Source organism: Pongo abelii, chromosome 4 (assembly GCF_028885655.2).
Source record: "Pongo abelii isolate AG06213 chromosome 4, NHGRI_mPonAbe1-v2.0_pri, whole genome shotgun sequence".
Taxonomy (NCBI): domain Eukaryota; kingdom Metazoa; phylum Chordata; class Mammalia; order Primates; family Hominidae; genus Pongo; species Pongo abelii.
Window position 1 is genome coordinate 36,406,515 of NC_071989.2, and position 21,182 is coordinate 36,427,696.

General features: G+C 37.8%; 1 protein-coding gene across 3 annotated transcripts in view; it reads left to right on the plus strand.

Annotated features, from left to right (window-relative positions):
* The window catches only part of SKP2 (S-phase kinase associated protein 2), a 32,220-nt gene extending 11,235 nt beyond the window's left edge, over nt 1–20,985 (plus strand). The window contains exons 3-10 of one of the 3 annotated variants that reach the window (XM_054555477.2): nt 516–627; nt 3,402–3,545; nt 5,205–5,339; nt 7,228–7,326; nt 8,486–8,616; nt 13,862–13,913; nt 14,083–14,190; nt 15,509–17,202. In XM_054555477.2, coding sequence (XP_054411452.1) covers nt 516–627; nt 3,402–3,545; nt 5,205–5,339; nt 7,228–7,326; nt 8,486–8,616; nt 13,862–13,913; nt 14,083–14,190; nt 15,509–15,524 — 797 coding nt within the window. In that variant the 3' untranslated portion in view covers nt 15,525–17,202. Of the gene's footprint in view, nt 1–515; nt 628–3,401; nt 3,546–5,204; nt 5,340–7,227; nt 7,327–8,485; nt 8,617–13,861; nt 13,914–14,082; nt 14,191–15,508; nt 17,203–18,771 lie in introns of those variants that run through there. The other 2 variants (XM_002815493.5, XM_054555479.2) reach the window with 2 other exon arrangements.
* The last annotated feature ends 197 nt before the right edge of the window (nt 20,986–21,182 follow it).

Genomic DNA, 21,182 nt, shown 5'->3' on the forward strand with positions numbered 1-21,182 from the left:
GAGTCCACATCAGAGAGAAACAAGGCCTTCCTTTGCACCCAGAAGCACCACAATATCTTATTGATGTCAATGAATTGACAATGTCATTGAATGACATTTGAGAGGGTGGGACTTGCTCTGCACCACTGTTCATGTCACAGCCTCCGATTGGCTGGCGCTTTGCACCACTGTTCATGCCCCAGCCTCCTATTGGCTGGCTAGAGCTGAAGGGAAGAACAGGAAAAGTGTTCTTGGTTTTCTCTTTTTCATTTGCTGAGAGAGTGTGGTGGTCACTTCAGGGTACATAGACGATGGAATGGGGAATTTAGCACGAATTAAATTACTCATCACAATTATTTTTCTGCTCAACAGAAGTGATTTTTCAAACAAAAATCATTGTGAGGATGAGTAATTTAATTTGTGCTAAATTCCCCATTTAAGCTAAATGTTGTATATTCTTTGTGTGTTTGAAAAGACTCAGTAGACTTGATAGGGTGAAAGAATGGTGATGGCAAACACTTGTTTTCCCTCCAAAGGTGTTTCATGGGACTCCCTTCCGGATGAGCTGCTCTTGGGAATCTTTTCCTGTCTGTGCCTCCCTGAGCTGCTAAAGGTCTCTGGTGTTTGTAAGAGGTGGTATCGCCTAGCGTAAGTATTTTTCACCCCTTTGGCAAACGTAGGGGAGGAAGAGGAGAGGAAGTTATTTATTCGTTTTGGTCTGATGAAACTAAAAACCAAGAAAAATAGAGCAGCACAAAGCAAATTAGGTATCTTCATATTTTTATTAATAAGTGTCCTCATTTCACAGTGGAAGAGGAATTTCCTGGGAGGGGTAAACTTACCAATGTCTGGAAACCTCTTTGCCCTGTATTCAGTGCAGCATGTGTTTATGGGATGCGTTTATGGGATGTAGGCCAGGCGGTGTGCTTTAAGTGCAGAGAGAGTTACAGAGGTGCATGCAGACAGCGGTTCCTCACGCCGTTGGGCTGAGCAGTGAGCACAATGGGGAGAGGGAACACAGGTTTGGTGTTAGACCCGAGTGCACACCCAGCCTCTGCTGCTTATGCTCTGCATGACCTGAGCGAGTTAGTTGACACTGCTGAGCCTCATCTCCCCATATGTAAATGGGGATAATGGTTATGAGGAGGAAACCACTGGTTATGAGGATGAAATATAAAGATGCTGGTGTAATGCCTGACTCCCAGACATGTTCCGCACTGAGTAGCCATTGGTGGGGTTGTGCTCTTTTTTTGGCAACACTTTTTAAGTGTGGAAGGTGAGTTGCATGTGGAAAGACTTGGTGAGCTGGAAAGGCAATAACAGGCCTGGAGCAAGAAAAAGGCTATGTTTATCAACTGGAACTTTTTACTATCTTCATGCCTTCTCATCCCTATCCTACCTCCTGGTCATTCTTTGCTTTGTGTTCAAAGGCCATCCGTCTGGCTTCTCCTTCCACATACTTAGAACTCCCTGTATGAGATAGCAGGAGCCTCTTGCCTTCAAGGGTGTGCTGCTATTTACAGGTGTGGGTTGTTTGCTTAGAAGAGCCGCAGAGAGGGTTGCACACCTGGAATGCTGGTGCAAGTGGCAGGCAAGTTTCACTTACCCTCATCGCACTCAACCCCACTTTGGTTTTCTTTTTGTGCCAGCTATGCATTTGTCCTCTTCTTGCAGAGTCTATTAATCCCATTTTAAAATTTTATTGTATATATTTAAGGTATACAGCATGATATTTTGTTATATGTATGTGAAATGGCTACTATATTAACATATTCATTATCTCACATAGTTACCCATTTTTTGTGGCAAAAGCACCTAAAATTTACTCTTTTAGCAAACATTCTGACTACAATACAGTGTTATTGACTCTAGTTCTCCTGTTGTATACTATATCTTGGGATGTGTTCATCCTGCATATCTGTGGCTGTGTAATTCTTTGACCTACATCTCCCCTAGAGTCTGTTAAACTTCATCTCAGTTGTCATAAAAGTAATTACTGACATTTATTAAGCACTTGCTATGTGACAGGTGCAGTGTTTGCAATTTAATCCTCCATATGATTTTAAGTAATGGTGTTTGTGTCATCTCAGCTTCAGAGATGAGGAAACTGCAGGGTCAGGAATAGTAGGTTGAGAGATAAGTGGAAAGGCAGGAATCTGAAGTCTGGCTAACTCCACAGTCTTAACCATCATACCATATCTAGTTAAGCTTGGCTTAGGGTTCAGGTAGCTCCCAAATTCATTTTTCTGTGAGGTGTTCATCTTCCTAAAAAATGTATATTATTTGGAAAGAAAACAAATTGTTCCAAAACTTCTCCCAGGTTGTTGTTATTGAATGCTGGTTAAGCTATAGTTTGCCTTCTTGCAAGAGGAAACATCAAGATGAGATTCAAGACAACCAGAGCAGTGCTGATCTGGTGTCAATACCAATACCTTGGAGGCCAAAATGGATTTCTGTCTGGGCAAGAAAGTTACAAAAGTGTGCCACTCTCTTAAGGATATCTTATCTACAGTCCACCTTTTTAATGATAGATTTGTCACACAAATCACACACTGACAATTTTTTTATGATGAAATTATTTCATAACTCTGGCCAGTGGTCCACTTATTTCAAGCACTATTTAAAAAGAAAATTCTAGTACACCTAAGCATTTAAAGTGTTCCTTCATGTGCTTGTATTTCACATTTTCTTTTTTTAAATTGAATTAAACTATGGATATTAAACCCCTCTTATTGTGCTATTCAGTACGTTTTTAGAACGTCCCTTTTGTTTTAGAAACACCATCTATAATCTGTTGTATTTTTCCCTTCTCTTATTTCACATTAGTTCATGCACACACATATGTACACATACTTATACACATGTGTATGTTTTAAGCTTCAAATATATTATAAGGCACAGCTGAACCATGACTGTTCCTATTGAATACCTATGACAGCCTTATTTCATAATAAAATAATGCTAACTTTCATTCCTTTAGTAATTTTCCATGTTGCTACAGTAATCATAATTGCTTAACTAAAGTGGCAAATAGATTTAAAACTTCTTAGAGGATCCTATTTGCCTAGTAATATAATAATTAATTGATTTGAGCAATCATTTTTTAAATTTGTCAACTTGAATGCTGGAATATGATTCTCTGGTTCTAGATCACGGCAGTGCTAATGTTCACCTTGAACCATCTAAATTGGAAGTATATAGAAAGAGAAAGATGGAAGCTTATCCCTGGTGAGATCAAGAAAAATTCTCTAGTGCCTTAAAAATATCATAGCTAATTGTATAGCCAACTTAAAAACAAAAGTTCTTTTAGAATGTGCTTCAAGGGGATTTAGCAGCAGTGTCCTCCTTGTTAGTAATGTTGTTGAGGGCTTCCAGCATTTAGTGTGACCGACTGGCCAAATTAAGCATCTCCTCTTTTATAGGTCTGATGAGTCTCTATGGCAGACCTTAGACCTCACAGGTAAAAATCTGCACCCGGATGTGACTGGTCGGTTGCTGTCTCAAGGGGTGATCGCCTTCCGCTGCCCACGATCATTTATGGACCAACCATTGGCTGAACATTTCAGGTAAAGATGAAAAATCCCTGGGAAAGACTATTTCTAAATTTCAAGGTAGAAACAGATCAAAGCTTTTTTTTTTTTTTTTCTTTCTTCAGCCTTAAAGCCTATGGTAGGTCATCTGTGCAGTGTGGGATGTTAATTCCATACTTTGCTATGGGGCCTTTGTGCTGGAACCTAGCATAGATTTCAATGACACTGTTCCCATTTCACTCAGGGTTACTGTTAGTCTCTTCCCAGGGTGAAAGAGGCACATTTGTCTTCTCAAGTCCTCAGCTGATGGGGGGACTGTGAGTCCCATAAGGCAGGCACAAGTAAAGCACTCACTGGCAGATGCAAGGGTGCCCAGTTACTTCCCCACTGCCCATTTCTGATAAATAACAAAAGTGAGGAGTCTTTTCATGTTTGTAGCTTGGGGTTTATGGTTTTTGTCGTGGAGAAATTTGAAACCTGAAAAAAATGCCCTCTTTTTGTTTGTTTTGTAGAGTATTTTGAAAAAGAATTTTCTGTTCTGATAATTTTGCAATACTAAGGTTACTGCTATCACATATTTGAGTAGAATAACTAGGTACTGAACAGAAAAACAAGCTGAAGACAACAGAGCTAAAGATAAAACATGTCTCCTGACTCCAGTACTTTTTCCCTTCTTTCTGTAGTCAGAACCACCTCTCCCGCTGCTTTTTATCCCGTTCCTCCTGTGGCTGTTCCTTCTCAGTCTCCTTCACACATGTGATTTCCTTTGTTCACTCACTCCAGGGTTGGTTCCTGGCTGCCACCTTTTTCAAATCCAAATGCTGTCCTTGGACAAGCTGTGTCCTATACACCCACATTTATGCCCAGGACTCTCAGTTCCTCATCTATAGCTTGGCCCTCCCTTTCAAATTCCCAAATTTCTAATTACCTAAAAACGTCTGTACCTGAATTTCTTACAAGGACTTCAGTATTAGCATAACTCAAATTTGGCCTCCCTTTTTTTTTTTGTTTTTGTTTTTTGAGACGGAGTCTTGCTCTGTCACCCAGGCTGGGGTGCAGTGGCGTGATCTCGGCTCATTGCAACCTCCACCTGCCAGGTTCAAGCAATTCTCCTGCCTCAGCCTCTCGAGTACCTGGGACTACAGGTGCACGCCACCACACCCAACTAATTTTTTGTATTTTTAGTAGAGACTGGGTTTCACGATGCTGGCCAGGCTGGTCTTGAACTCCTGACCTCGTGATCCACCCAACTCAGCCTCTCAAAGTGTTGGGATTACAGGCGTGAGCCACCGCGCCGGCCTGGTCTCCCTTTAAAACTTGCTCTTCCCCTATCTTCCCTGTTCTATTGCTGCTCACCCACTCACCCCTGCCAGAAACCGGGAGCCGTTATAGTCTTAATCTCCTTGTCACCCACATCCAGCTCATTGTTGTGATGCCCACTCATTATTTTCTAAGTGGGACTGTATTGGCAGCAACATCTGTACTTGGCAAAAATCCTCTTGAATTTTAAAATGAATGAAGATGGGAATACACTAGTAGCAATATGTTTTATGACCCTATAGTTAATGCTTGAAGTATGTATTTAGAGTCTTGTTTGAGATTGGCTGCCCATTTGGTGAGAAGAGGGGTCTGATTTGAAATTGGATGTATCTGTGAGAGCCACCTATGGAGCCCCTTTTTTCTCTCCGTGTTTAGCCCTTTTCGCGTACAGCACATGGACCTGTCGAACTCAGTTATAGAAGTGTCCACCCTCCACGGCATACTGTCTCAGTGTTCCAAGTTGCAGAATCTAAGCCTGGAAGGCCTGCGGCTTTCGGATCCCATTGTCAAGTGAGTGGCAGGCAGAGTGTCACAAAGGCAGTTGATTTTATGTGTATGAATTTTTTTCCCTGTATATAACTGGGGTGCCCTTCTAGCCATATCCAGGTGGATACGGAAAATATCTAGTGCAGTGCTCTAGCTTCTGCAAAACTTTTCAGGACTCATTGAAGCAACAAAAGCTTGAATGCTAACTATATGCCAGGCCCTGTGCTAGGTTCTAGAGATACAAGGATGAACAATGCATGTGTATTATTTGGGAAGAAAATGAATGCTCTAAAACTTTTCCCACCTTGTTAGTGAATGCTGGTTAAGCTATAGTTTACCTTCTTGCAAGAGGAAACGTTGAGCAAGACATGTCTGTTTCCTCTTGCGAGAAGGTAAACTATTTATGAGCAAGACAGATAATTACCATGCGGTGTGTTTATTAAATGTTTCGGTGAATATGTGGCAACACATGAGGAGCCACCTTCTTAGAGGAAGTGACTCTTGAGTATTGAAGATATCTAGGTAGGAGATCTCTAGGTAATAAGACAAAGCAACCAGTCTAGGTAAAGCTTCCTGTGTGGTTCTAAACTCTTACGTAGTTGGAAGTTGCTGGAGCACAGGACTAAGGGAGGAGAGTGACGAGGTGAGGAGAGTCAGGGACCAAATTGTAATGGGCCCCTACGCCTTGCTGTAAGAAGAATGGACTCTTCCATCAAGAGGGAAGCATGGGCCAGGTGCGGTGGCTCACACCTGTAATCCCAGCACTTTGTGAGGCTGAGGTGGGCAGATCACCTGAGGTCGGGAGTTTGAGACCAGCCTGGCCAACATGGTGAAATCCTGTCTCTACTAAAAATACAAAAATTAGCTGGGTGTGGTGGCAGGCACCTGTAATCCAAGCTACTGAGGAGGCTGAGGCAGGAGAATCGCTTGAACCCGGGAGGCGGAGGTTGCCGTGAGCTGAGACCACGACATTGCACTCCAGCCTAGGTGACAAGAGCAAAAAACTCCATCTGAAAAAAAAAAAAAGGGAATGATGGTGGAGAGAGTTGTTCTGAGAATGGAAGGAACATGTCAAGAGTTGAAATTTAGGAAATTAACTTGCCAGGTACTATGGAGGGTCCATCGAGGATAGAAGAAGCTAGAGTAGTTAAGGATACTGCTGTGTTCATTCAAGTGAGAAAAGATGAAGTCTGATATAAAACAGATAGCAGTAATAGCAGCTAATGTTTTGGGGTATGTGTCATGTGCCAGATAGTGAATTCTGTAAATGCGTTTTCATTTAATTCTGACAGCAACCCCATGAAGTGTGATCTTACTTGTTTCCTTTTTATAGATGTGGAAACTGAGACACAGGGAGACTGAATAAGACTTTTCCAGGGTCACGTTGTTAGTAGGTGGCTGAACCAAGATGTGAACCTAGTGATACAATATTCCAGAATTCTTACTCTTAATCACTAAGTTTTACTAACACAGGGCATTTGGGGATGTATTAGACAAGATGGCAAATTTGAGAGATGTATAATCAAAAGAACCTGGTGATTTTACAAGTAGAAGTTTGCAAGCTAATTCTAATTATGAGTGAAATGGATATATGTTTATTCCATTGTCTTTTTAATTCAAAAAGTACATTGATTGATATCTTGTGTATTTGCTTTGTAGTAAGTCTTTTATTACGTTATATCATTTAATCTTCTTAATAACCCTGCCAAGAAGTTTGATAATACCATTTCACAAATGAGTAAACTGAGGCAAATTATCCTGTTTGATGTCTGAGAGATAGTGATATACATTTTAAACTCACTGACTCAAAGATCTGTGAGCTTAACTACACTTGCCTGCTTTCATCTAAATGTTGTTGATGAATAGAGTGTCTTACTGGTCTTTTTCTTCTGACGTTTTTCTCTTTTTCCAGTAATCTCGCACAAAACTCAAATTTGGTGCGACTTAACCTTTCTGGGTGTTCTGGATTCTCTGAATTTGCCCTGCAGACTTTGCTAAGCAGCTGTTCCAGGTATGAAAGATGTGAGACTTGATTATAGACTCTTATGTCAAATGTAAAATTATCCCTCACATCTGTATAAAATGGGATGAACTTTTTGAGCTTTTTGTAACTTTCCAGGCTCTTGATTTGGTGAATGCAAAATCTTTTGCCCTCCAAACTTTCTGTCCAAGCTCAGGAGCCAAGTCAATTGAGTTGGCAAGTGATACTTGTATAGTGATCTCTTTTTTGTTTATTTGGAACTGTTAAAATAAGGGAAGTGTAGTAGTGTCTATCAGCAGTATGGTTGTAAGAAATCTGCTCACACTTAACTGTACATTCAGGTTTTTTCCCCTATGGTATCTGTAGACCTAACTTACAGTTTTTTATCAAATTTGGTGTTTTATAAATATAGACCATAAATTTGGGCAATTCTATTAACAATATCTTTCATAATAATGTCAGCACATAAAGGGTACAGTTACAGATATTGCTAAGTGAGGGGAATGCATGCTTTTTGGAATACACAGTACTATGCATATGTGTGTTTTTTAAAAATATCCCTTGGTCTCCATGGTACAGCATTTGAATCTGTGTCTTGTTAATGGTCCATTTAAAATAGATTGCCTCTGGAAATGCATGTTATCAGTGAGATCAAATGTATAGCCCTATATTTATTCAGCAGTGCCAGAAGTGGGGAGTGGGGATTAATGGTTGTGTTTTGTCTCTGAAACCCTCGTTTTTGCTCAGTTAGCAGAAGCACAGTAAGATGATGTGGCTTTTTGCAATGTCAGCATCTCTTCATTAGGAATCCTCAGTGTAGTCAATCAATTGCGTAAAACATCCTGAGTGATTGTTCAGTCTGTGTTGGGTGGATGGTAGTTTGAGAAAGCAAACATAAAAGACTAGCATTTCTACCTGCAGTACTGGAATAAGGTTTGAGCCATCAGGTACTTCTCTCCATTTCCAGGAAGAGGCACATTCACCAAGGCCCTTCTGATCCCCTGGCAACTTTCAGGGGCAAACAGGGTATACTTAGGTGACTAAAGGTAGCTACTGTTAGAGAAGCAGGTATTCTGTGCATGAAATGATAAGGAATCAATGGCTTTACATTTTCTTTGTTTGCAGTTTGAGGCAAACTCATTCCTGTGTGATGGTTTCATATTTTCTTTATTACCCCTCTTTTGTACAGACTGGATGAGCTGAACCTCTCCTGGTGTTTTGATTTCACTGAAAAGCATGTACAGGTGGCTGTTGCGCATGTGTCAGAGACCATCACCCAGCTGAATCTTAGCGGCTACAGAAAGAATCTCCAGAAATCAGGTTAGAGCTTCCAAGCCTGGACCACTGAGGCCTTCACAACACAATAGATGAGATTCATTGAGCTTCTCCTAATCGTTCCTCCACATAAGTTTTCTCATTTAATCCAGTGCATGTGTTAGTCCCCTTTTTCAGATGAGGTAGCTGCTAATCAGAATGGTTAGGTAAAGGTAAACAGCTAGTGAGCTAGAGCCAAGGTTTGAATTCAGGATCTAACAATAGAAACCTTTACACTTGAAAACAATTTATTTTTAAGGAGAAAAACTTTTAATCAACTAAATGACTAGGTAAACCCCAACATAAAAATACATAAATGTAGCATTTGATTAGTATTAAGTAGTGGTTCTTCATTAGGGGCTATTTTGTCTGTATAGGGACATTTGTCAATGTCTGGAGACATTTTTTATTGTCACAGCTGTAGGAGTGCTGCTGGTCTCTCATGGGTGGAAGCCAGGATGCTGGTGGATGGTGTATAGGATGGAGAATAGCACGCACAATAATCTGGTCCAAACATCAGTTCCAAGGTTCAAAAACTCTGTTATAAACTCTGTTAATAAGTTCATATTTATGACTTTTACTTTTTATTCAGTCCAAGAGGGCAATGAGGATTTTTAGATGAAAACAGGCATTAGAAATCAAGGGTAGCAGGGAACAGTCTTTAAAAACCTTAATATTCAGTTACACTTTATTTTACTTGTATGTTAATGAGAAAATCTTGATTTGCAAAGATAAGTTATTACAAATGGCAAGCTTTTTAAATGGCTTCACCATCTCAGGCCAACATTCAGTTTGTGGGGTCTACAAAACCTAGTTAAACCAGCAACGCACATCAACCATATCTTGATGTTAGTACTAGCTTATTTGAGTGTGTTTTGTTTATTATAGTGTTTATTATTCTGAAAAAGATTTGAATCAAACATCTGCAGAATAGATCTTAAAATTTAAGTAGTATAAAACTACTTCTCCAGGACAGACGTCCTCTAGTAAGATGTATAAAGCTATAGAAAATAATTGCTAGATTCTCATGAGTGGGTAGAGATTCGAGTCTTTCACCTGTGCAAAGACTCAAATTTGGACTACTGCCATTCCAAACACTTGCATTTGCAGACAAAGTGAACACCTTCTTTAGCAAGCAATAAAAGCAGCAATCATGCCTTCATTTCATACCACTCTCCCCACCCAGTATTTATCATTACTATTTTAAAACTAATCATAGCGTTATACAGTCATTTAAAAAAATGTGAAATATAGAAAAACACAAAGGGGAGCAAATTATCAATAATCTTAACATCTTGCTAGGCTTTTTCCTGTACAAAAACTGTTTTTTTTTTTTAAATGGGACATAGTATATTAAATACTTTGTAATATGCTTTTTAACCCCATTTTCAGTGACTACATGATGTCATCATCAGTGGCTATGATAGTCCATCAAATAGATACGCAATAATTTATATTAAGTCAATAGCAATATATACAGTTGATCAGAATTCTAATGGACATTCAGAATCTTCCCAGTTTTTCTCTCCTATAAACAATTTTATGAGTGACAGAGACAAATCTTTGGATGCATTTCTAAGGATGGATTCTTAAAAGTGGAATTGCTGGGTCCAGCATTAGGTACTATTCTCAAGTTTTGGATAGTTTCTGCCAAATTTTCCTCCAAGAATTTTAAACTCTCACCCACGAGCATCCTCTTGGTGTGAAATCCCATCACTGTTGGTTCTTCTCTGTCTGCAGGTGAAGGGAAGGCAGTGCCTTGTTTATATTTCTTTCCCACATCTGGATCTTTCACTACTTAAAGATTTTCTGACGTGAATCGAGGCTCTGGGTGCAAGGTTGAGAAACTGCTGTAGGCAAAGTGCTGTTGGTTTTGTCCAAGTTTGGCTTAAAATCTTTCCCTTTGTTCCTCCAAGAAAGAACAGAAAGCCTGTTTACCGAGTTTTGGCAGAAATAGTAGGTATTAAAATTCTGCTTGCTAGACACATTCAGGACAAAGAGACAATATAAATTGAAGTGTTGGTTTTTTAATTATACCATGGAGATAAAAAGTTTTTAATGTCATTAACAGTAGCACACACCATTTCATTATATATGAGATAATATGGATTTGGTTTTAGCTCATAGACTGGTACCAGATGGCCTGGGTTCAAATATCCACTCTGCCATTTACTGGGTAGACTTGAGCAAGTTGCTAAACTTGCCTGTTCCTTAGTTTTCTCAGCAGTAAAATGGAGATAAGTAGAACCCATCTCTTAGAGTTACAGGAAAGAATAAATGAGTTAAGACATGTACAGCATGTGGAACATTTCTTGCCACATGGTAAGAGTTCAATTAGTGTTGGCTGTTATTACTGTTCCTTCCCCCACTACCCCCATCACTACCTTTCCATGGAGCAATGGATGAAGCACAGAAACGTTCGGTCTTGGATTTCACCTTGACTTCTGTAGCTGAAATCATCTCTCCTTTGAAGTAACAGGTTGGATTACGTGGTTTCTAAGATCCCTTCTAGCTCAGGTTGGGTCTACTGTTTACGGTGAAATGAAGGGGACAGTGAAAAGGAAACCTTGGCAGTGACTACTGTTTACTAACTACTTCCTGCCCAGGGAGGACAGAGCTTAAGTGTGGGCCAGAGGAAACTAACCCACTTTATCCCCCAATGTTTGGTTCTTTCTCCAGTGGTGTCAAAGTATGATTGCGTCTGATTTTGCCGATGGCTAGTTGGCTGGCTAGATGATTGGTCCCTCAAAATTTTATTGTGTACTTTTTTCATTTTTTGGTCATTTATTAAATATTTATTGAGCACCTACAGTGATTGAAGCTCTGTTCCAGACTCAGGAGATGTAGCCTTGAACAAAACAGAGAAAGTCACCCTTATGAAGATTACTTTCTAGTGGGGGAGCCAGAAAGTGAACATATTTCATAAATGTTATGAAAGGAGGTAAAAATGCAAGGACAAAAAGCAAAGCAGGGTAACCAGATAGAGTGTGGCAGAAAGAGGACACTTTTAGATGGAATGGTTAAAGACAGGGCCTCTCTGAAGAGGCTGTACTGGACCCAGAGAACTGACTGACTGAAGAAGGAATCCATATGCATATGTGAGAGAAGAACATTCAAGAGCAAAGGATTAGCGAGTGCAAATACCTTGATATGGAACCAGTGTGTGAGAGGGAGCAGGGAGAACAGTGAGAGGAGAAAGATGGCCAAGGGCTGTCTAAGCCAAGGCAAAAGCTTTGAATTTTTTCTAAGTGACATGGGATATGGGAAGCCATTGGAGTATTTCGAGCAGAGCAATGATATGACTGACTTCATTTTAAAAGACTCACGCTAGTGCTGTGTTGAGAAAAGGCTGTAGTGGGGAAGTATGAAGCAGGGAGACCAGTTAGGAGGCTAGGCTGGTGACACTTAAGGTGGTAAGAAATGATCAGATTTGGGCACATTTTAAAAACCAACATCATGAGATTTGGTGACAGAATGAACGTGGGATGTGAGAAAAATAGTCCACTGTGATTTCAAGGGTTTTGGCTGAAGCCACTGGATTCGTGAAATTATCACTTGCTGAAATGGGAAAGAGTTTAGGGAAGGAGGAAATTTGGGGGAGAAATTGAGTATTTGATTTTAGACATAAATTTAGAGGCCTATCTCATATCCAAACGGTATGTTGAGGAGGCAGTTGAAAATGCAAGCCCAGAATTTAGGGGAGGGGATATACTTGTGAGACCAAAAAACCCTCAAATGTTAATGAAGTTTGCCTGTTGCTCTAAATAAGTAACATTTATTGATTCATTTTCCGATTGCCAAGTATCTTACATGACTCTCTTCCAAATTCTGAAAAGTTGCCTGTAATCCCAACACCTTTGAATACTGCAGTTAACATTTTGGATGTATTTCCTTCCAGCCTTTTTTTTTCTTTTCTCTCTTTCTTTCTGTGTATGTGTTTGTGTGTAAATGTGAGTTTGAGTGTGTTTTGGCCAAGTTGAAATTATAACGCATTGTATATATTTTGTTTACAAGCTATCCTAGTATTTTTTTTTTATGTATGAAATGTTATCAGAAAGCTTTTTCATAATGATTAGCAGTGTATTTCATGGAATGGATGAGGTTAACATATTAAACTAACTGGAGGAGGGGCTAATATAACTGTTGCCACATTGAATATATTCATACACATCTATATTTTTCTAAAAGTGGAATTACTGGACCAAAAGTAAAGTGTATAATTCTCTGAATTCTTTAAAAAAAAAAAAATCAGTTCACTGTCCAAAAAAAGCAGGAATCAGTTCACTATCCAAAAAAAGCAGGGTTCAGGCTCCTGAAAGCCTGCAAATAAAATTAAATATCTACCTGTGGTACATGGAAGACCTACTTTATGATAGACCTGCTTTATAATAGAATTTTTTTTCACTTGATGGCTGAGAAGAAATATTTCTAATTTTATTTGGTATTTCTTGCTTTTTATTATCTTGGTATTTTGCAATGTAGATTTGTTCATGTTCATTGCCTATTTTTGATTTATCTTTTTTTCTCTTTATATAAGATTAACTCGCTGTTTAATATATGTTGAATACATTCCCAGTTTTCTGATACTTTTTAAATTGTTTTGTTTTAATATGGTAGTTTTAAAATTTTATGTAGTAAATTTATGTGTTCCCTATGTTTTCTTTTATGTTTAGAAATACCTTATCCCAAGATTCAATTAAATAATTACCCTGAATTATTTATTTAGTAATTTTTAATATTTAATATATTATTACCCTAAATACAAAAATAATATTTTTGTATTTAGAACTTATTATGTGGAATATATTTAAATATGTTATTTGAGTTGGAGAAATATTTTTTTCCAGTTGTAGTGGCAATATTTCTTTTTACTGATCCATTATTTCTTTTGTTGATCTGAGTTGCTACCTTTGTAATATATTGCTTGCTTATATATACTGGTGTTTAATTTTACTTTTTGCTATTGTGAATGGGATTTTTTTCCCTATTATTTTTCCAGCCTGCTATTGCTGATACATAGATAAGCTAAAGATTGTCATTTTACACAGTTTTCTTTTTCAGATGATTCTCTTGGGCTTTTTGGGTAGAAAATTTTATGTTCCAAGATGATAATTTTTTCTTTCTAATAGTGTGTGATTCTAATTCCATTGCCCTGAACTTCCAGCATGATGTTCAATGATAGTAGTGATAACAAATATCCTTGTCTTGTTCCTCATTTAATAGTGACCATTATTTTTTTTGCTTTTCCTAGATCTCTCTACTTTAGTTAGAAGATGCCCCAATCTTGTCCATCTAGACTTAAGGTATTTTTTATTTGTTTATTTTAGATCAAAAGTTGAAAAATCTTGATTTCTCATTAAATTGGGAAAGGATCATAATGTTGAATTGAAGCAACTAAACAGTAGGTTATTTCTGTCTTTATCTAGGATCAGTGTGTGATTTTCAATATCTTTTTTTTCTGCCTTCTTACAGTGATAGTGTCATGCTAAAGAATGACTGCTTTCAGGAATTTTTCCAGCTCAACTACCTCCAACACCTATCACTCAGTCGGTGCTATGATATAATACCTGAAACTTTACTGTAAGTATGTTTTGTTTTTTAATGCTTAATAATGCTTAATAGAAGGCAGGAAACAACAGAGATGCCCCTTGGTGTGAAAATCCATTTTTATTAATAGATATATGAAACCGAAACATTAGTAATGAGTATACCACAGACTGGCTATGAAAGACCAGCAGAGTATTCCTTAAACTGGTGAAAATGAGTTGATCCAGATTGTTCACTAAACATTTATTGTTTAGCTGTAAGCAGTTTTAATTACTAGCTTGCTGTCTTAGTATCTATGAGAAGACTTAGCAGAGAAGCGGAAGATAACCTTTTCCTCCAGGAAACTTGAAGTGTAATTGGGAAGGCAGACCCAATGTGGGTTTGTGTCTTTTTTTTTTTTTTCTTTCCAAATTTTTCGTATTAACTCCAGTTGATTCCAAAAGCTTTCATCTGGGCTTAAAGTTCTGTATCTTCTAGTGATGTAAGTTCTGGATAGTGAAGAAATTGGAAAGATATAAGCCTGTAGATGGTATGTATTGTAAGTCTGATACTGTTTTTGAACAGGGGCGTGTTAACGTCTAAAAAGTGAAGTGAAGTGACTTATTCAAACCTGATGGTGAGTTGGTGGCTGACCTGGATCTAAATCCTAGGTCTCCTGGACAGAGGCAAAATAGTCACTATCTAATCCAATAGTTTAAGCAAGGTTTAGTTTTACCTGCTCTGCAACTTCCACAGAATCAAGGAAGTGCAAGAAAGAAGCAGCCTGGTCCATCTTTCCTTTGGGAAACACCATACCCAACTCATCCTGGGAATCATATCTTGTTTTAAAAGGTTTTCTGTATTTCATTCCAAAGGACTGGAAAAGTCTCCCTAATGGCAAATGTACATGTGTAGCAATTTTATTAAAAACCACAAGAGGTCAGTATCTTAGAGTTGATCAGGTGCCCAACATGTCTTGAATGCGGTTGCTGGACTCATTTATGTAGCTCATGAACTAAAGGTTAATTTAGCTTCCAGCTCCTAGGTAGGAAGCATGGTGAATTTGAACAAAGATCTTTAGTCCTCAGAATCATAGTTTGAATCTTTTAAGTTAGTTTCAAGAATTAATGAATAAATCAGATACTTCAGCTACACAGAGTTAACTAGTAGAATTAGGAAATCTGGCAGTTACTCATTTTAATTAATCATTTTTTAATTAATCTTGGGGTTCAGGGTCTGAGCTGGTATCTCATTTGGGAAAGGACTGCCTAAAATAGGATAGCAGGATTTACTTTTCCGGCTCTCAAATGTTGGGGTTTAAATTCATGTGCATGAAACTCTTATTAAAATCCCTGCCCTCTCTATTTTCTAGCATCCAGAACTCCTAGGAGCTTCTAGCGTCTACCCAAAAAGGCTTCTCTGTCATCCATTCTTTCCTGTCCTTGCCATCTGGCCTCCTGCTTCTTTGCCTGTGCAGCCCCCTGGGGAGTGTGGTGATCATTCTTTTCGGGTTGCTTTTCTCAAGAGAATCTATCCATGTGTCTTGCTTTTGTTCCTTCTCTGCAGAAAGAAAGAAGCTAAGCAGGTAATGACCCAAATGCTTTTTCTCAAGCAGAGGTGAGGGGAAGGCTGTGAGCTTTTCATTTTAATATTTTTATCCAGTGGGATAATAGTAATAGTAATTGCGATACCTGCATAATAATCGCATCGTAATACCTGGAGGCAGTGTGAACTGATGGTTACAAACATGGGCCTGAAGTCACAGACCTATTGTGAACCTTCACTGTATTATTATTTCTTATTTGTACAAATCTTATGAAATAAGACAAACAGGGGCATTAGGAGTTTAGTTACAAGTCAGACCACTAGAATAGAGAAGAAGAAAGATCCTGTCCTTGAACATTAAGGTAAAAGAATATATTTCTTTAGGTATTGTGTAAATAGTACACTGATTTGCATTGTGAATCCTTTAGGATGAGTTTGTTGGTACCTTATGCTTAAAAGTTTCTCAAGATAAAATGAGAATTAGAATGACTCTAATTTCAATCATTTTGGCAGCTGATATATTTGAGGTTTATAATAAAAATTCCAGGATATTTCCATAATAATTACCAGAGAGCCATCTATGCTAAAGAACTTAAGGCTATTTATTTCTCAGAAGTGGGAAAATACAATTTGAATGTCTTTCTTCTGTAATATTTTAAAATACTTGGGAAACTATAAAGTTTTCTTCCCCAGGACCTATTCCCATTATATTTTTTCCCTTACTTCTTAATTGATCTTCTTCTCTATGTCTAAACTTCCTTCTAATTCTTCCCTATTTCTCATTCAAGTAAGAAACCCAAGCTGGAGATAGTAAACTAATCTAAGGTAAGACTAAAAGACTTCTGTGGTAGGAGCATTTGTAGTTGAGGCATTTAAGATTTTATAAGGAAAACAGGATTATTGTACAGATAAGGTAAAGAGCAATCCTGTGAAAGAGTTCATAAATATCTTTTATTTTCTAAAATTCAGTATACATAAGACATTGGTGTGATTTTACACTTCTTACATTAGAAATAATGGCTCTTGAACTACTTATTTCTATTTGCTATCCCTTAGTTTGCTCTTCAGTCTCTTCCATTGTAGTTTTTAAAAGATGCTTGCAAATTTTTTATTCTGAGTTGTAGGTAATGCATATACCGGGGGCATTTTTTTTTTTTTTGTCTCCTCAAAATTTTAGAGACTTTCTGGATTTTTGACTTGGAACTGGTTCTTCATCCATCATCTTATCTTATATAACCCCCTTATATATAACACCCGAGTGTGTTCTGAGAGTCTGGTCTTAATTTCTTTCCTCACCAAATCTCTTTCCCGATGCTGTTGCAAGAACATGTCCTCCTCCGCCATCTGCCATTCCTCCTTTTCTTACTCCACCTACAGTTTCTTCCCTTAAATATTCTCCAGTGCAGAATGGCTCACAATTTGGCTAATTTGGATATACCAGAACCAGAATTCTCATAGTAATTACAACGTTTCTCAAGTTTCACATGAGGGATTCAAAGTTGGAGCTGGATTGCTGTCATCGTAAGTGATTAAGTATAAGTATCTGTGTATTGTGATCTTACTTTGACAGTGTTTCTACATTCCAGAAAGCAGTTTACTTAATGACAGCAATTTGTTCTTTCTGATTTTCTTTGGTTATATACCTGTAGATCTTATTGTCCCCTTGTGAACAAGCATATTTATTTCACTTTAGATCTTATTGTCCCCTTGTGAACAAGCATATTTATTTCACTTGGATAGTGCTTTTATTTTATAAATTAGCCTTCATCTTGTACTCAGCTAATGTATATTAAACATTTGTGGGGTTTAAGACACCTTGTGGAATGTAGAATAAATACATTTAGGGGAGTAGTGGGAAGACTGGAAGAGCAGGTTAAAGACAGAAGGTCTTCAGACTAGCTGAACAGCCTGGGTTCTGTAAACACAAGGGAAGCACCAAAGGTTTTGGAGCAGATGAATGACTAACATGAGCTAGGCTTTAGGAGGATGCCTTGGAAATTGGTATATAGAATAGGCTAGAAGGAAGAAAGACAGTTATAAGGAAAGTTTGGGGCTTTTTAAAAGTAATTATCGACAATGTGAAAATATAAAGGATGTTTCTGACTTTAGGTCATTGATGTGCTCGTTGATCTGTAGTAGGATTTTGTTGAAATTCCAAAATAAATGTTCCCTTTCCTGAGACTTTGTACTGTGTGTCCCAACCTTGAGCAAATACAGATCAGAGAGATGAATTTCTAGGCACATAGATCTGAGTTAAGAAGAAAAAAATCATTACCAACACCAAACAGTATTTACTTTGGAAAAACAGAATTTGTGAAACAGAATTTGAGAAACAGAATTTGTGAAGCAGAATTTCACTGTTAACAGAGTTGAATTTCATCTAATATGAAATACCTAGAGGGACTGGCTTATCTAAGCAGAAAAAAAATGGTAATACGTAGGGAGGTAAGATGGCTATTGCCTCCTATAAAGGGTGTGATTTTTCACCCATTTCTCCACCTGTACCCAACTATATAACCCTATCTAAAATATCTTTGGGAAGTCAGTGGTAGTTTTCATCACATATAATGGACTTGTTGACTATGAACCATTATTAAGAAGTTCATCAATCCTGACAACATCTCCCTTTAAGAGATGAGCCTAGTTCAAATAAAGGTCAAGTTCATATCCTTAATTTGCATGTAACCTGTGGTGGTTCCAACTGGTGCTGCAGTAAAACATTTGCTTTTACCATCACTCGCTTGCTAGTTTCTTCTCACAACACAGTAAACCCATTCAGATCACTGTATAAATCACAACTGGAGAAAGGAAGCAAATATGGTTGGATTCTTAAATAAACCTGAGTTTCTAAGGTTATTAGGAACCTCATTCAATAAAATGCAGCAGTGCGTTTCCTAATGACATGTTGCTCAAACTATGTGGTCTGTGCTTTCCAGTTTCATTTGCTATTTTCTCAAATCATTTATTGTAAATTATATTTTCAGACTGCATTTTGTAGATGACACAAATTGTAAAATTTGGGTCATATAACTCTAGTCAAACAGTTTCCATAGATACTGCTATTCTGAAAGTCTTTTTCTTCCTTTCCAGTGAACTTGGAGAAATTCCCACACTAAAAACACTACAAGTTTTTGGAATTGTGCCAGATGGTACCCTTCAACTGTTAAAGGAAGCCCTTCCTCATCTACAGATTAATTGCTCCCATTTCACCGCCATTGCCAGGCCAACTATTGGCAACAAAAAGAACCAGGAGATATGGGGCATCAAATGCCGACTGACACTGCAAAAGCCGAGTTGTCTATGAAGTATTTATTGCAGGATGGTGTCTCTTCTTTAGAACAGGGAAAATAGGCAGGAAGCCCAATTGCTGGAGTACTTAGCTAGTTTTATTCTTGGTTTTCCCTTTGCCTTCATTCTGCAAGTATACTAGGGAGCCATTTGAGAGGGAAAACTATGAAATCTTGCTTTTTGAAATGATTCTAAAAGCTTTTATCACTGCTTTGCTCTTAAGAGCCAAAGTTGTAGGCCTTTTGAAATTTTGGGAGAGTGAGCCTATAATTTCAAGATACCTTAAAGAGCAAAATTTGAGCCACCTCTTCCAAGTGCCCTTCTTACTAAGTCTATTCAGAATCAAGCTTAAAAATTACCACCAGCAAACAGTCTTCATAGCCCATATAACTTTTATCTATTTAATTTTATAGTATTGCTTTATAAGACAGCTTAGAAGAACAATAAGCTATTTGTATTATGAGCTGAACAAAAAGAGAATCATAGGATAGTAGCGTCTGAGGCCGTCTTTTCTAGGAATAGGAGAGAGAAAAATGTGTTTTAATTTTGCCTTTAGATTTGAAATTAGGTTAATAGAAATAAGTAACCCCATGTAATTCACCTTAAAACTTACAAAAGACCAAACATTACAAAACCCAGAGGTATAGAATCAGTATAGGATTTGAAGGCCCAGCAGACAGTTTTCTATGACAGGTTAATTTGAAGTATCCTGTAATGTTCATTAAGTTACTGTGTTTCCAGAATCTAAATTAGATGAGAAATATAATTGTGGTTTTCTAACTTGATAATCAAATTATGTTAACATGGGTCCTTTAGCTTTTAAAATGACTTGCTTTGTTTTAGAAAGGTGGTACTAATCCACTCTCTATTCTTGAAAATTTGGTTGGAAGAATTCTGAAGTTGCCTGCTGTTTTCCTTTAGCGCTGAGGTTCTTAAGGTTACTTTTATATTACTCTGGAATCAAGTATTTTAAATTGTCTTTTTTTTAAATGATCTCTCAGCAATAATTGTTTGAAACTATCCATATATAAGGTTATCAGACCTGCAGTTCCTAAGAGGAACTGCATGTTCTCTTCAATCAGAAATATACAATAGAAGCAGGTGTATCTTCCATGCAGTTTCAGTAGTAAGCACTACTTATACCTACATAAGAGTTAAAATCCAGATGTGGGACCTTTTGATACCATCAGTGATATATATTTTTTTAAACTGGTACAGAGAAGTGAAAAGATTAAATTCTATTTCTTTTTTTTTTTTTTTTTTTTGAGACGGCATCTCGCTCTGTCACCCAGGCTGGAGTGCAGTGGCGCGATCTCGGCTCACTGCAAGCTCCGCCTCCTAGGTTCACGTCATTCTTCTGCCTCAGCCTCCCGACTAGCTGGGACTACAAGCACCTGCATCATGCCCGGCTAATTTTTTTGTATTTTTAGTAGAGACGGGGTTTCACCGTGTTAGCCAGGATGGTCTCGATTTCCTGACCTCATGATCCGCCCGTCTCGGCCTCCCAAAGTGCTGGGATTACAGGCGTGAAGCCACTGCGCCCAGCCAAATTCTACTTCTTAAAAATCACAAAAACTAGTTTAAATTGATGACTTGTTCGTATGTTCAGAATGTAACGACAAAAAAAAGCCAACACCAGTCATTTGTATTAACTGTTTTTTTTTTAAATCAAAAATTGTTAATGTTACAAACATAGTATGAAGTGCCTTTATATGCTTAGACCTAAGGAAGATTTTAAAGTTGGGTTGCACAGGAAATGATGATGCTTCAATATCTTAATAGTTAAAAAGTGCTAAATACTACTTGAAATTATTGTTTACAGATTAGTGACAAGAGCTGGGGTTAGGATCCGGTTGGACTCTGACATCCGGATGCCCTCAAACATACAGAACTTCCAAACTCAAGTCCAGCCATAAGCTATTTTGCCAACATGTCAGAGTAATCTGTATTTTTGTATGTGATTTCTACTTTTATAGACTTGTTTTAAAACAATAAAACACATTTTTATAAAAATGAGTACTTAAGCTAAGTTGTATTCCTTTTTTCTTTCTCTTTTTTTAAGTGCTGTGGTTAAAATTTGAAAGCATTTAGTGTGGTATGCCATTTGGCTTAGATACCTCTAAATAAGACTTCAAAACAGAGCCCTGAGATGGTCCTTTTTGACCCATCTACTTCATATGCTTGTCACATTAAAAAAAAAAAAGAGTTTATAA